Below are 15,895 nucleotides of genomic sequence, written 5' to 3'. Positions count from 1 at the left end.
AACAACCTGCACCAACTTTTTTTGAAATATTAATGAATCAAAATTATCTGCTCCACTATATACATCCTTTGAAAATCAAACATTTATATGAAAGTTGAAGTTACAGGAGTTATTCTGTTAGCCCATTCACCCTGAGTATGAGTTTAACAGGAACACTGTAAGTAAACTTAAATGACTGAGTCAATATGCCTGTATGTGTGGGGGTGGTGGGTGTTCGTTTATACACACATGTACATGGACTGGAATTATTCATGTGTCTAGATAAGGATGTGAAAAATAGGGAGAGGAGTGGTATGGATTGGCTAAATAAGATCATAGGATTCCATATAGAATTCAAAATGCCATACAGAAATTAAAAGGGAAAGTCTTTGAGGGTAAAGGAGAAGGATGGAAGATGGGTATGTGGCACACGATTCAGACTATGCGTATATAGTCTAAATTCTACTCCTGACCATTAATAAATAAATCATCCTGTAAAACGAAAATACTCAGAGGCTTATCAGCCAAAATACAGCTAAGTTGAGCAGAATCAGATGTTAAAACACTGAGAATTCTCTATAAGCTAGAAGTAGCTTGGGAACTTACTATGTGTTCCCTTTTATTACTAGAGTATTAAATATGACGAGTATTAAAAAAATAAATATGATGAGTATTAAATAGCACACAAGGAGATATAAACTTAATAAAATCCCTGAGTAAATAGCACCCTATCAGGGAGTGCTATAGAAAATAAGGAAAAGGTAAAAAGTATATGGGAGCTATGAAAATCTGGAGAAATTCATGTCTACAGGTCCTACAAAAGATTTTTAACTTTCATGTTGTAGCCATACAAGGATAAGTGAATTACTTAAACCACTAGACTAACTAGTCTACAAAAAGAAATCAAATACACTTTAAACAAGGGATCAACAATTGACTTAATTATCTGCATAGAATACGAAATTAGATAAGCACTATGTAAGTTTTTCTTTGTTCATGAATGAGTACATAAATGATGCCACAACTATTTAAAAAACTGCATGTACATAAAGTACCTACAAATAAAACAATCATAAAATGATTTTGTAATTTAGCAATTTAGTATAACCAAAAATTACTTGCACAATGATTGTTTCTTTCCTATCATGTCCAATATTCATCAACTCTGAGAAGCAAATGTAACTGACTCCTATCAATAAGTTGAATGCCTATAATTCAAGTTCATTTCTCTGTCCTCACATACTTTTATTTCTGTTAAATTATTTTCTCACTATACATGTTACTTATATGCAAAACTGCTATATATATTTTATTTATATTCTATAGCTTGAAGACAACACATAACAAAATGTGCTCATATTCTGACTACCTTAAAGATGATGCATATTAACATTTCATATATGCATGTGCCTGTATAAGATAAATATTTAAAGTCATATATGCATGTGCCTGTATAAGATAAATATTTAAAGTCAATGAGTTTTAAGTAACACTCTAATTTTCTCAAGCATTTTGCATCCCTAGTGGCTATTTATATTGAGTCATTTTGCTTTAAACGAAATTTGAAATAGTAGTACAAGAGAAAATAAAAATATAGTTGCCTCTCATGGAATGGCAACATCACAGAGTATGAAATATATTTGCCTTTAATATTCTGTCTGTTCCATGAAGATTCAAAATCAAGGAATAATACAGAAATATTAATCACATTAATATTAATATAGATGGCACCTGGGCACTGAACTGGTAGAACACAGGAAGGGAACTTTCAAAACAATAAAAAATTACAATCAGTACACTTCCTTCTGATACACAGCTCTAAATATTTCATAAAGACAATAAATATAAATGTTGGTTTCAGGGCATTTTCTCAAGGAAGAGTTCACATTATCTACTTACTGATACATTCTGGTAAAGGTTTGTCCCATTGCCCATTTGGTTGACATATCAAAACTGAAGATCCAAATAAGAAATATCCAGGATTACAGTCATAGAATACCACAGTGCCATAGGTGAAATTCCCATGTTCTATTTTACTTTCTCTTTTGGAATTGGCTGGAATTCCAGGATCAGAACAGTTGACCACTAAACAAATGACACATTTTTGAAATATATATTTGGAATAATATAATATATAAATTTTCGTTAGAAACTTAGTTTCAAAGGTAAATTTAATCAAATAAAACAAAGATTCAAAGAAGAAAATTAACACAAAGAACTATGGATATATGGCTGAAAATATTGGAAATAGAGCTTCTTTGCAAAACTATTTTGAACAACAGCAACTCTGTAAATATACTGAATACAGATTTATAAAGAATGATACATAAAAAAAGAAATATACCTTTCAAGCTATGGTTATAGAAAATGGAGGAAAATGATAATTCAGTTGTATTTTATCAGACTATGAAATATATTATACCTCTTTGCAAACAGAAAAAATACAAATGATTCTCTATGTTTCCATAGAGAGAACAATAAATAAACCCCTAACACAGGTATCATGGTAATTTAAACCTCAAACATTGTTTTTCCAAAAATATGAAAATTGTCATACTGAGTAAAGTAAATCAGACAGAGGAAGATTTAGAAAATAGAAATAGAGTCACAGATGTAGAAAATGAACTTATGGTTACCAGGAGGAAGGGAAGTGATAAATTGGGAGACTGGGATTGATATATACACATTACTATATATAAACTAGCTAACTAATAAGGACCTATTGTATGGTACAGGAAACTACTCAATATTGTGTAATGACCTATATGGGAAAAGAATCTAAAAAAGATGTATACATACATACATACATATATATATATATATAAAAAACACCTGAAAATAACATAACATTATAAACCAACTATACTCCAACAAAAATTTACAATATAACATTGTAAATTAACTATACTCCACAATGTTTAAAAATGTGAAGAAATAAACTGAGAAGATAAGTTCCATTAATTATGAAGCCAACTGCAAGTAAAAATGAGCTAAATGACTTTATATACAGCTATCGAACAGGTACAAGATAACACAGTTAAGCAACTGAAATAACGTGTACCAGTTTTATAACTTCTAAAAAAGTTAAAAAATAAGAAAAAGGAAAGCATTAGTAATGAGATGACATCAATATTAAATATTTGTTTTATTAGTTTTCTATTGTTTGGCCCAAATTGTTTCAAATATTACCAGCTGTGTTTACAGAGACACATTATTACCACGCTCTCAGCTGCAATGCAGTTAGAGTTTTACCTTTGCACACTGGTGGAGGGTGGCTCCACTGTCTGTTGGCCTGGCACTGGGCCTTTGTTGGCCCCTGCATGAGATACCCAACATTGCAGGAGAATGTTACCACATCATTAAAATTGAATCCATTTCCACTTGTTCTTCCATAAATTGGACTACCAGGGTGACCACAGCTCACAGCTAATAGCAACGGGGTTAGGTTGGGAGGGACACAGAATAGAATAATTGGTTATCAATTATTAAATGAAAATGACACTTAATCACCTCATAGAATGTAGAAAGAAGACCACTTTTGTAGGAAAAAATACTTAATTTTACTAATGCAAAGGAATAGTTTAGGAAGCCAAAATGGTCCAATATAGTAGACTCATTACAATATTATGTTAGTAAGTAGACAGTTATTTATAATTCTGGTAATGGTGTGCAAGTGGTGCATAGATATTGAAAGTTCCATGGTAACTTTTCATTCTATTTCTTTTTAGTGAAGAATACTGAAATTCAAAGACATTTGGTAATGATTGAAGTTCACATAACTAGTTAACGGCAAAAAGGAATGAAACTGAATCAACTTTTCTTTTCTAGTTGAGTTTAAGAATTGAAGATAAATGAAGGCAATTTTTTGTATTCAATTTTTAAATCATTTCTTATATTGTTTATGCAATCATTTTTTTATGATTAATGGATAAACAAAAGTGTGCTTGAAGAATAGCTTAATATGACTGCAATAAAAATGATGTCTTATGCTGTATTGAAATTCTTAGCATATTGAGATACCAATATTAACATTCCCTAAACCAAACAACCTTACTGGTATATTTTCTTCACTATTGATATTTGATAACCTAGCAGTTTTGTTTGGAAATAATGACATTAATTAGATGAACTATTTAAATCATTTTAATGTTAAAGCTCTTTTTTTAGAATTTATTTAGTGCTTGGTTTTCCCAAACACATTGTATTTCTATGAACTGTTTTATTGCATTATCTCACTAATTAATCACAGCAACTCTAGTAATATTGCTTCATAATTGGGCACAGTGAAAGACGACAGTCACTTTTAATACTTTCAAAATGACCCAACAGCAATTAATTTTCTGCTGTATTGTTAATATCAACCTCTCATTTGAAAATGTAACTGCATCTTATTCCTGTTTAAAATTGTTAATAGAGAAACTTGTGCTTGTTTTACCTCAGGGGCCAGTTTTCATTTATAGTCTCAATTATTCAGCAAGAAAAGTAGTGGTGTTAGTTGGCTATGCTTTTATATAATGAGGGGATTCCCTAGTGGCACAGCCAGTAAAGAGTCTGCCTGCAATTCAGGAGACCCAGGTTTGATTCCTGGGTTGGGAAGATTCCTCTGGAGAAGCAAATGACAACCCACTCCAGTATTCTTGCCCGGAAAATCCCATGGATGGAGGAGCCTGGCAGTCTACAGTCCATGGGGTTGCAAAGAGTCGAACATGACTGAGTGACTTCATTTTCTTTATATAATGAAAGGCAAATAACCTGGTATAGATCCAGCATAGTATTTCTGTCTTTAAATCATTAGATGGTCTGTTATCACATGCACACATACCACAGAGAAGCAAGTTTGATAACTGTATGCTATATTATCTTATTATATCTTAACACACTAATGTATTTTCCATTAAACTAGAACTCCAATAAAATCCTGTTGATTGGATATGAGGTTGACAATGACAGAATTTATAAATATGTGAACTCATACTAAAAGCCCCATGAATTATTTATCTGAAACCTCCAAAATCTTTATCATTTAATCCTATAGTGTTAAAACTACAATGTTTACTGTGTTTATCCTCATTTCCTAACACTGATTTTAATACAAATATCAGTGATTGCTGGTGGAAATTATCAGGAGAAAAAATAAGAATTATATGGATAATTTACTTTTCAATCTAAAATAGGATAAATTGTGATGTGAAATACTGTGTAATTCTGAGGACTGGGTATTCAGTGAGAGAAAGAAAAAGTACTAGAATATTTTAAAATCCATTCTATCCCTCATGTGTAAATTCATATCTAAATTAACTTAAAAGATTAGATGAATATTTGCTGAACTAAAGAGATCTTTTATTAAAACAATTACAAAATTGTTCGAAATCCAAAAGAGTAATGACAGACATTCTAATATGTCTTCCACTTTCATAGTGAATGTTTTTTTATACTTCTGAACACACCCTACTTTAAAGACTAGCGTGTCAGTATAAAAAATGCATTGTGAGAACTTAGTTCTTTAAATACAGATGCATACATGTGTGTGAATCTGTCTATATAATCATTTACCTTACCTAAGAAAAAAATATTGGTAATTACATGAGAACTGAACAGAGGTCTTTGACTACTTTTGCTATGCTTACTTACGCACACAGGCTGGAAGTTGACCAGACCAATTGTGATCTTGTTGACATATTCGTACTGAAGAACCAATCAAGCGAAAACCAGGATTACACTGATAAACAACTGTGTCTCTGTATCCATAGTTTTCTCCAATGACTTGACCGTTCACAATAAGCTCCGGAATTCCACAGTGACCCGCTGAAATGGGTCAAAATAATATTTTTTAATATTATGATCTAGTTTTATGATTTATGTATTTATATACAACATAGAAATATCCTATTTTATGACACAAGCAACATTTCATTTTAGGAAGAAGAAAATAAAAAAAAAGAAAAGCCAAAATAAATACATAGAAGACTATATTAAAGACATTTATATAAATCAAGGAAATAGAAAAATAACAGAGACCATTACCTGAACGAAAAATTCCTTCTTTTAAAAAAACAAGAGAGAAGGCTCAAATAAAATCAGAAATAAAAGATGAGAAATTACAACTATTAGCACAAAAATACAAAGTATTTTGAGACTACTAGGAGAAATTATATACCAACAAATTGGAAAAACTAGAAGAAATGTATAAATTTTTAGAAATTTACAATCTTTCAAGACTGATTCATGAAGAAATAGAAAATCTGAATCAACCAATCACAGTACACAGATAGTAACAGTAGTCAAAAACCTCTCAACAGACAAAAATCCTGGACCAGATGACTTCACTGGTGAATTTTTAATAGTTATTCTTCTGAAATTCTTCCAAAAAATTATATGGCAGAGAAATCTTTGAAGCTTATTTTATGAGGCCAGCATTACCCTGACACCAAAACCAGACAAGGACACCACATAAAGGAAACCTAAAGGTCAATATCCCTAATAAATATAGATGTTAAAAAATCCTCAACAAAATATTGGCATACTGAATTCAACAATACTTTAAACAAATCATACACCAAGATCAAATGTGATTTATTCCAGTGATCCAAGCGCTATACATTGGGCTTCCCTAATAGCTCAGATGGTCAAGCATCTGCCTGAAATGCAGGAGACCTGGGTTTGGAAATCCTAACAACAGTAATCACACAAGGAAAAGAAATAAAACACATCCAAACTGGAAGGGAAGAAATAAAACTATCACTATTTGCAGATATTATATATAGAAAATTCTAAAGATGCTACCAAAAACTATTAGTAGTAATAAACAAATTTAGTATAGTTGCAGTATACAAAATTAAATGCCATGAAACAAGTAAGTCCGTGTGCCACGGCTGATAAGCCTGTGCTCTAGAACCTGGGAGCCACAATACTGAGCCCACATGTGTCAAATACTGAAGCTCACGCTCTCTAGGGCCCCTACTCCACAACAAGAGAAGCCGCCACACAGTGAAGCCCTAGCATCACAACTAGTTCTTGCTCAGTGCAACCAGAGAAAAGCCTGTCCAGCAATGAAGACCCTGCATGGCCAAAAACAAATAAAATTATATATAAAGAAGGATTCAAAACCGTGAAACTCCTAGAAGAAAACATAAGTAGCGTGTTGTCTGACATCATTCTAAACAATGTATTTTTTTTATATGTCTTCTTTGACAAAGACAACAAGAAAAATAAACAAATAAAAAAGCTTTTACATAGTGAAGGAAAACTGTCATCAAAACAATCAAAACAATTAGGCAATTGGCAGAATTGGAGAAGATATATGAAAATGATATAAATGAAAAAGAGCTACTTTCCAAAATACATAAAGAGCTCACATAGCTCAATAACAACAGTAAAAAACAAGAAACAAACAAAACACAAAAAACACCAAGCAGTTGAATTAAAAAAAATAAAACAGGTAGAGGATCTCAGCAAACATTTTTCCAAAGAAGACATACAATTTGCCAACAGGTGCATGAAAAGATGCTTGATATCACCAAACATCAGGGAAATGCAAATCAAAACCACAAAGAGGTATCACCTTATATCTGTCAGGATGGTCATTATCAGAAAGACAACTAGAAGAGCAAGTGTTGGTGAGGAGGTAGAGAAAAGTAACCCCTGTGCACTCTTGGTGAGAATGTAAACTGGTCCAGCCACTATGGAAAACAGTATGGGGATTACTCAAAAAATTAAAAATAGAGCTTCCATGGGATCTAGCAATCCCACTACTGGGTATCTATCCACAGGGAAAAAATAAACACTAACTCAAAAAGATTTATGCACTTTCATGTTCATTGTAGCATTGTTTACAGTAGCCAAAATATGAAAACCACTAATTGTCCCTCAACAGATGAATGGATAAAGAAACTATGAAATACACACACTCATCTCACACATGCATGATGGTAAACTACTCAGCTATAAGAAGTACAGAATCTTGCCATTTGGAATAACATGGAGGGACCTTGAGGGTATTAGACTAAGTGAAATAAGTCAGTAGAGAAAGACAAATACCACAATGACTTCACTTATATTTGGAATCCAGAAAACAAAACAAAAAAACAAAAAGAACAAAAACAGAGAAGAGATTAGAGGTTGCCAGAGAGGAGAGTTAAGAGGAAGGTGAAATGATTGAAGGGGATTGAGAAGAACAAACCTCCAGTTATAAAATAAGCAAGTCATGAGGATACAATGTACAGCTTGGGGAATATATTCAATTATTTTGTGTTAACTTTGTAAAGTGACAGACAGTCACTAGACTTACTGTATTAACCATTTTGCAATGTATACAAATGTTGAATAAATATGTTGTAAGATAAACTAACATAATATTGTATGTCAGTTATCCCTCAACTTAAAAAAACAAAAAATAGAAGGAAAATGTAGATCAGGCCAGGTGAAATATCTCACTGAAAGACAATGGAGGTAGTCAAAGGTTAGAAACTTAAAAAAAAAAGTCAACAAAATTGTTAAATTCCTAGCTAATCCTATCAAGGAACAAAAAAGATACTAAAATTACCAATGATGGGAATGAATGAAGTAACACTACTATAAAGCTTACAGATGTTAAAAGCATCAGGGAATATTAAGAACTGCTTTATTACAACATATTTAACAATTCAGAACAAAAGGACAAATTTTTTGAAGTTGTATCATCCAAAAACTAACACAAGAAAATATGAATAGTCCTTTATCTATTAAAGTATTTGAATTCTTAAACAATAACTCCCTCTGCAAAAAAAAATGCACTTAGATTCATATTTTTTCACTGGTAAATTCAATCAAGAATTTAAGCAAAAAAGCAAGGAAACAAACAAATACCAGTCTTATACAAACTCTTAGAAAACAGAAGAAAAAGAATCACTTCCTAATTTGTTTGATGAAGTAATCATAACCCCAATATTAAACCTGTAAAAGACACAGAGAAAATGTCCCTTATGAATACAGATGCAGGACTTTTAAAAAAAAATTTAGAAAAAAAATATAATACATCATGATTATCTGGGTTTTATCCAGAAATGTCTTGTTGGTTTAAGATGAAATATTGACCACTGTCATCTACCATACTTAGGAATGTACAGACATATTCTGAACCTTATAAATAGATCTAAGAAAAAAGTTCATATTATATCCATTGATGAAATATTAAATCCTTTCCTCCTGATACAGAGACCAAGAAAAGGATGACCACTCTCACTAGCTCTATTTAACATTTTTTGGTGGACCCTATCTAATATATATATACTAATATAAAGGAAGAAAGGAAAAACATAAAGGAGAAAACAAAAAAAGTAAAACTCATATTTTATGCTCATGATATACACATTAACAATGCTGTTTTAAGAAAATCCTAAAACTAGTAGGTGAGTGAAAACTGCAGGATACTAGATAAATATTTTAAATAATTTTTAAAGTAGAAAACAATTAGAAATGCAATTAGTAATGAACAATTTCACTATAACAGTGTAAACGCACAAAAAATACTGCTGAATAAATTTAACAATAGGTATACATGATCTCTATGATAAAAATTTCCTATTGCAAAAAAAAAAAAAAAAAGAGATCTTAATAAGTGAATAAATATACTAACTTCACCATGTTCAGGAAGTAGAAGACTTAACATTGTTAGATGCCAATTCTCCCTAATGATTTATACATTGAATTCAATTGTGATCATAATCTTACCAGGCATTTTAAAAATAAAACAAATAAACTAATTCTAAAGCATATATGAACACACAAAGGACATGGAGTATCCAAAGTGATCTTGAAAAATAATAACAAATTTGGAGTGGCAGATATCTTTCTGGAAAACAAATAAGCAAAGAAAAACCTTCAACCTTACTTCATGATATATATAATAACAAATTAAAAATAAGTTGTAGATATAAAGTAATACCAAAAAATGCAAAATTTCTAGGAAAATATATGAAATGAAACCTTTGTGACTTATGATTGAACAAAGGTTTCCTAAATTAGAGACAGAAACTAATAACTAGAAAGAAAAAAAAAAAGAGAGAAAATAGATTTTACAAAAATTGAAAACTTCTGCTCATTAAGACACCATTAAGAGTGAATAGGCAAGTAATAGGCGGGGAGAAACTATTTTTAAAAAATCAATATGTAAAGAATTCCTATAACTCATAATAAAAGGCAATTTATAAGATACTTCAGAATTTCACAAAGGAAAATTTATGAATGGCCAATAAGCCCAGGAAACTGTACTTAATCAGTAGTCATCAAGATAGTGCAAGTTAAATCTTACGAGATACCTTTATGAATGCCAAAAAAATAAATAAAATTTAAAAACTGACTATACCATATGCTAGAGAAAATGTGAGACAACTAGAACTCTTCTAGTAATTTTAATCCAGAGTATCCACCAGAAATGAATAGATGTGTCCACAAAAAGACTTTTATACAAATATCCATAGCAGCTTTATTCTAATCACCTCATAGCAGCTTATATAATCATCCCAAACTGGATAGAGCCCATATGACCATCAGTAGGGGAATGGTCAAGACAAGGAGATTCTACTTAGAGATTAAAAAAGTTACTGATACACACAAAAACATGAATGAAACAGAATAAAAGAAACCTTACACAAAAAGAGTACAAAATTTAGGATTCTATTCACATGAATTTCTAGAACAGGAAGAACTAGCATATGCTGAAAAAAACAGAACAGCTATTATCTCAGGATGCTGGGGAGGAGAGCTGCAGATTGACTATGAAGGGTCACAAGGAAGTTTTCTAAGCCAATGGTGATGTTCTATAACTATCGAGTAGTTTTAATTACATAGGAGTACACAGTTGTCAAAATGCAACAAGTGTATTTATGGCACTGTATGTACATTTGCCAACATTAAAAAGAAAAAGAACCATGAGCAAATATCGAACTCTAGCTAGCTTATATGTACATAGAAATGTTTTCAAATGAAGTGTACTGCATTTGGCAATTTCAAAATGCATCAAAAATAAAATGAATTTATGAGTTAATACAAGCATGAAAGGATGAATAGATATGTGATAGGCAAATACAAGTGTTTAACTGTACATTCTAGATAGTAAGCATGTGGGTGTTCATCATAAGTCTCTCAACTGAAAAATTTATAGTAAAATGCTGGGAGTTTGAGAATAAATCACTATATTTAAACAATCATAAGCACATTCTAGGACCATTCTAAGCCAAAAGTATCTGGGGCTATAAGGACAAGTTGTTTGCAACCATGAGAAGAATGACTAGGCTATGTGCATTATTCAAATTAATTCAAAGTATAAATTTCTAGGATCTGCTTATTTGGCAACAGCACATTTCTCCTACTGACACACTTTTGAATTTATATTAGATGTCAACACTATATCCTATGCAAGAATGTTTTCTCTATAGACTGAGAGTCAATGTTTGTTTATAAACATTTCTCTTACACCTTATCTTTCCAGAAAACAGAATAAGGATTATAAGTAGGTGAATAAAAACCACCGTCTATATACAAAATCCAATAAATAACATGTAGCATACAATTGCAGTTCATCAGAGCAAAGAGTTATCAAATAGAGTATTTTAAAGTTAGTTTACATATATTTTAAAATAATTAAAATTTTTATTTATAATAATAATGTATATTATATACAATATTAATATTATATATAAAATAATATTTATATATAATAAAATAAAATTTATTTTAAAAATAAAATATAATTTAAAATATAATTCCAAATAAGACTTTAAGATAAATTAAATAAATTAATCTGTAATTGAAATGAGCATAACCAAAACCAAGTTAGAAACTAATAGGAAGTATTTTATTATTCAGTTCTATATTAATACATGATTTAATTTATTTATCATTTTCTTTTTATGTAATAGTTTTACAGAATATTCAAATAAATATGTGCATTCTAATAAATAAACCATCATTACTGAGTTTCCAAGTATACCTACTAACAAATATGCCTGAGAGTGTGAGAAAAGGAATTTTAACCAAAATCTCTAGCTATATTCTTTAAAGTTTTATATGATGACTGTACCGTCACTAATGTTTTCAAGCTTATTATCAATACAATATGTATGCAAACTGTTAAAGTCACAGGCTTTATTGCCATGTGTCATATTGTTCAACAGTAAAATTTTAGAGTTGAAACACAGTACAAATTTAGAAATATCCTGTTCATAATAATCAGCAATTTTTAAAATCATAAATAATAAGATTATATTTGTTCCCAAGAGGAAAGTGAATATTTTATCAGAACAATTTTTATTATTATTACTTAATTTAACACTTGCTCTCATTTCTTGAAATAATTTTAGAGAAAAATAAGTCTTAAATCATACCTTTTTCTTAATCTTAAGGTAATTGTTTAAGTCTTTAAAAAAAGGATAAAACATATATCATAATATTATTTTAATAATAATAGAAAGGATACAAAAAACCAGCTATTCAGTTTCTTTTTAATGAACAGTTTTTTTAGAGTTAATCAACAACAAAAACCCAGGGGGGAATCTATTTGCCTAAAATGGGCTTCCTTGGTGGCTCAGACGGTAAAGCATCTGTCTGCAATGCAGGAGACCCAGGTTTGATCCCTGGGTTGGGAAGGTCCCCTGGAGAAGGAAATGGCAGCCCACTCCAGTATTCTTGCCTGGAAAATTCCACGGACAGGGGAGCCTGGTAAGCTACCGTCTATTGGGTCGCAAAGAGTTGGACATGACTGAGCGACTTCACTTTCACTTCACTCACTTTCACTTTTCAAGTTTGAAAAACAGATTTTCAAGTTTTAATAAAAAGTAATATTACACATGTTGAATTGTTAGGAAGTAAAAAGGGAGAAAGTTAAATGTGGAAATTGTTTTTCTTCTTTAGTCATTACCTTAAGCAAACAGGTGAAAGGAGAATTGACTATGGTTTAGAATGAATTAACAGCTACAGTGCTTAATCCAGCGGAGTATGCAGACATATAATTTTCAGCAATTAGTTTTCACCTTTTATTTTCATCATGCTGGGAAAAAATTCTGCCTTTCCTTAATGACTTAAGATTCTCATTTGGAACACTAGTAGATTAAGAGATATCTGTTTAATAGCTTTTCAACCATGAGACATTTTAAAAGTTAAACATTTTCTAGTTTTTATAATCCTTACTGAGTGAATATAAGTTATTATCTCTTATTATGAAAAAAAGCTGCCTTTTGAGAGGGAGAATAAAGTGTTTGGTTACAATGACTTAAAAATCTGTACCTAGGCATCTGGTGTCTGATCCACTCCAAAGACCTGAAGAAAGGCATTCCCGAACAGCAGAGCCCACAAGCATGAATCCTGAATCACAGGTAAAGATGGCCGTTGAGCCATATGAGGTCTGAGTTCCAATCTTATTTCCATTGGGAGGGGTTGGGAGTTCTCCACAGGAAATAACTTGAAAACAATAACATAATAAAAACTCCTAAAGATACAGTCAACATGAACTTGTAACAAAACCATGTTTTCAACATTCTGAATTCTTATGATTTGACCATTAAAATTGACAATTAAATATGACAATTTAACTTGACATTTGCAAAACATGTTTGAAAGATCATAAAAGTATAGAGAAAATAAATGACATAATTTAAAGTTTTTCTCCTTTGAATTCCCATGTAGTGCAATAAAGTCGCTCAGTCTTGTCTGACTCTTTGGGACCCCACAGACTGTAGTCTGCCAGGCTCCTCTGTCCATGGAATTCTCCAGGCCACAATACTAGAATGGGCCATTCCCTTCTCCAGGGGATCTTCCCAACCCAAGGATCAAACCCAGGTCTCCCACATTGCCAGTGGATTCTTTACCAGCAGAGCCACCAAGGAAGTAACAGTGACACATAATGACATGTGATTTTGTTTGTATTTTTTGCTTAGCCAACCTGGTCACTCAACAGGTTGTGGTGAAAAAAAAAAAAAAAAAGCAAGATTAAAGGGAGGATAATTTATTAGTCCAAAGTCTTTCTCTGATTTATCAGTAACTTTAATAAGATTCCAGAGCCCATAAACAGCTAAATAAAAATTTACAGCTAGCAGTTTAAATCCATAATTGAATAATTAACCACCAGCCTTTGTCTGGCTCCAGGTCTGGCTTTCATCTCTAGGCTTTAGGAGACTATTTAGAAAGACAAATAGAAAACTTGCAAACTTTGAAAAATTGCATGTAAAATTTAAGATATATTGATTGTTTTGAACTAATCCCCCAAACAATCCTTTGTGGTAGCTATAATATTTATTCAGGGTTAATAACACTGATATTTATAATGTTTTAATGTAAAAGATGAATAAATGAAGGACCAGAAAAAAATTATGTTCTTTCCATTTTTTTCTATAAATTGTAATTGTTAGGTTCTGATTTTTGCTCCATTCTTACTTCTGGGCAGGAACTAAATCTTACATAGAACTTAAAATTTTCTATATAATAAAGGAAGAACACAAAGAAACTAGACAAATATTTGTTCAATGTCTGATTTAATGAATGCTGCTGTTATACATTTTTTCCTAGCTCTTTGAAATATCCTTATCCCATGTGCCCTTCTAATGAATTTAAAATGGAAGAACAATGAGACCAGAGAAAAGGAAAGATCTTGGGTGAAAACCTAAAAGAATAAGGCAAAATTTACAAATACATATGCTATAGTTTTAGAATATATAACTTATACATGCATTTTGAGATTTAATTCATCAATGATTATAAAAATGGCAACCCCAAAATTCTTTGCTTATATGGAGATTAAGAAAATAAATCAAATATCCATAAGCAAATTATTACTAGGTACTTCTATACGTATTACATATAGACAGTTATCTGTTAGAGTTATCTGTTATGTTAAATATTTTAGTCACCATAATCCATTTAGATTCAGATGTTTTTATTAGTTTATTTCTAACTTATGTGTCTATATCATAAATGTCTTAAAATTGTGATGAACATGAAATAAAAGGATGAAATTTCAGCTTAGCATATTTCCTGGCACTAAGTAAATACTGGAAAGTTATGACCAACCTAGACAGCATGTTGAAAAGCAGAGACATTACTTTGCCAACAAAGGTCCGTCTGGTCAAGGCTATGGTTTTTCCAGTGGTCATGTATGGATGTGAAAGTTGGACTGTGAAGAAAGCTGAGCGCCAAAAAATGGATGCTTTTGAACTGTGGTGTTGGAGAAGACTCTTGAGAGTCCCTTGGACTGCAAGGAGATCCAACCAGTCCATCCTAAAGGAGATCAGTCCTGGGTGTTCATTGGAAGGACTGATGCTGAAGCTGAAACTCCAGTACTTTGGCCACCTGATGTGGAGTTGACTCACTGGAAAAGACTCTGATGCTGGGAGGGATTGGGTGCAGGAGGAGAAGGGGATGACAGAGGATGAGATGGCTGGTTGGCATCACTGACTCCATGGGCATGAGTCTGAGTAAACTCCGGGAGTCTGTGTCGGACAGGGAGGCCTGGTGTGCTGCGATTCGTGGGGTCGCAAAGAGTCCGACACGACTGAGCGACTGAACTGAACTGAACTGAACTGAAGTAAACACCCAATAAATGTAGTAAAGAAAGTTCAAGATATTTCCACTGATTTTTCTATGTTCAGCTAGCTTATCTACTTTACACACTGGCCATTTATAGTAATATTATAAGAATGCATGAAAATAGAAAGACTAAAATGTTCAATATGACTCAATAAACGTTTACTGAATTTATGCTGTGAATCAGGTTCTAGCGTATTTTCAACATGTAACACCATTAAATGGTAAATAGTAAGTATGAGGTAGGTATTACTGTGGGCTTCCCTGGTGGCTCAGGGTAAAGAATCTGCCTGCCAATACGGGAGACATGGTTTCTATCTCGGATCTGGAAGAACTTACAGAGAAGGATATAACAAGCCACTCT

The 15,895-nt window shown here is 31.8% G+C and overlaps 1 protein-coding gene across 1 annotated transcript in view; it reads right to left on the bottom strand.

Moving 5' to 3' along the window:
- CSMD3 (CUB and Sushi multiple domains 3) overlaps positions 1-15,895 on the bottom strand; it is a 1,322,573-nt gene that overhangs the window by 66,200 nt on the left and 1,240,478 nt on the right. The window contains exons 53-56 of the mRNA XM_043879976.1: positions 13,240-13,413; positions 5,611-5,784; positions 3,232-3,405; positions 1,879-2,064 (exon numbers count right to left, since the gene is read on the bottom strand). Of these exons, the coding sequence (XP_043735911.1) occupies positions 1,879-2,064; positions 3,232-3,405; positions 5,611-5,784; positions 13,240-13,413 (708 nt within the window). The remainder of the gene's footprint in view (positions 1-1,878; positions 2,065-3,231; positions 3,406-5,610; positions 5,785-13,239; positions 13,414-15,895) is intronic.

The sequence above is a fragment of the Cervus elaphus genome, chromosome 21 (assembly GCF_910594005.1).
Source record: "Cervus elaphus chromosome 21, mCerEla1.1, whole genome shotgun sequence".
Classification (NCBI taxonomy): domain Eukaryota; kingdom Metazoa; phylum Chordata; class Mammalia; order Artiodactyla; family Cervidae; genus Cervus; species Cervus elaphus.
This window is presented reverse-complemented; position numbering and strand designations above follow the sequence as displayed.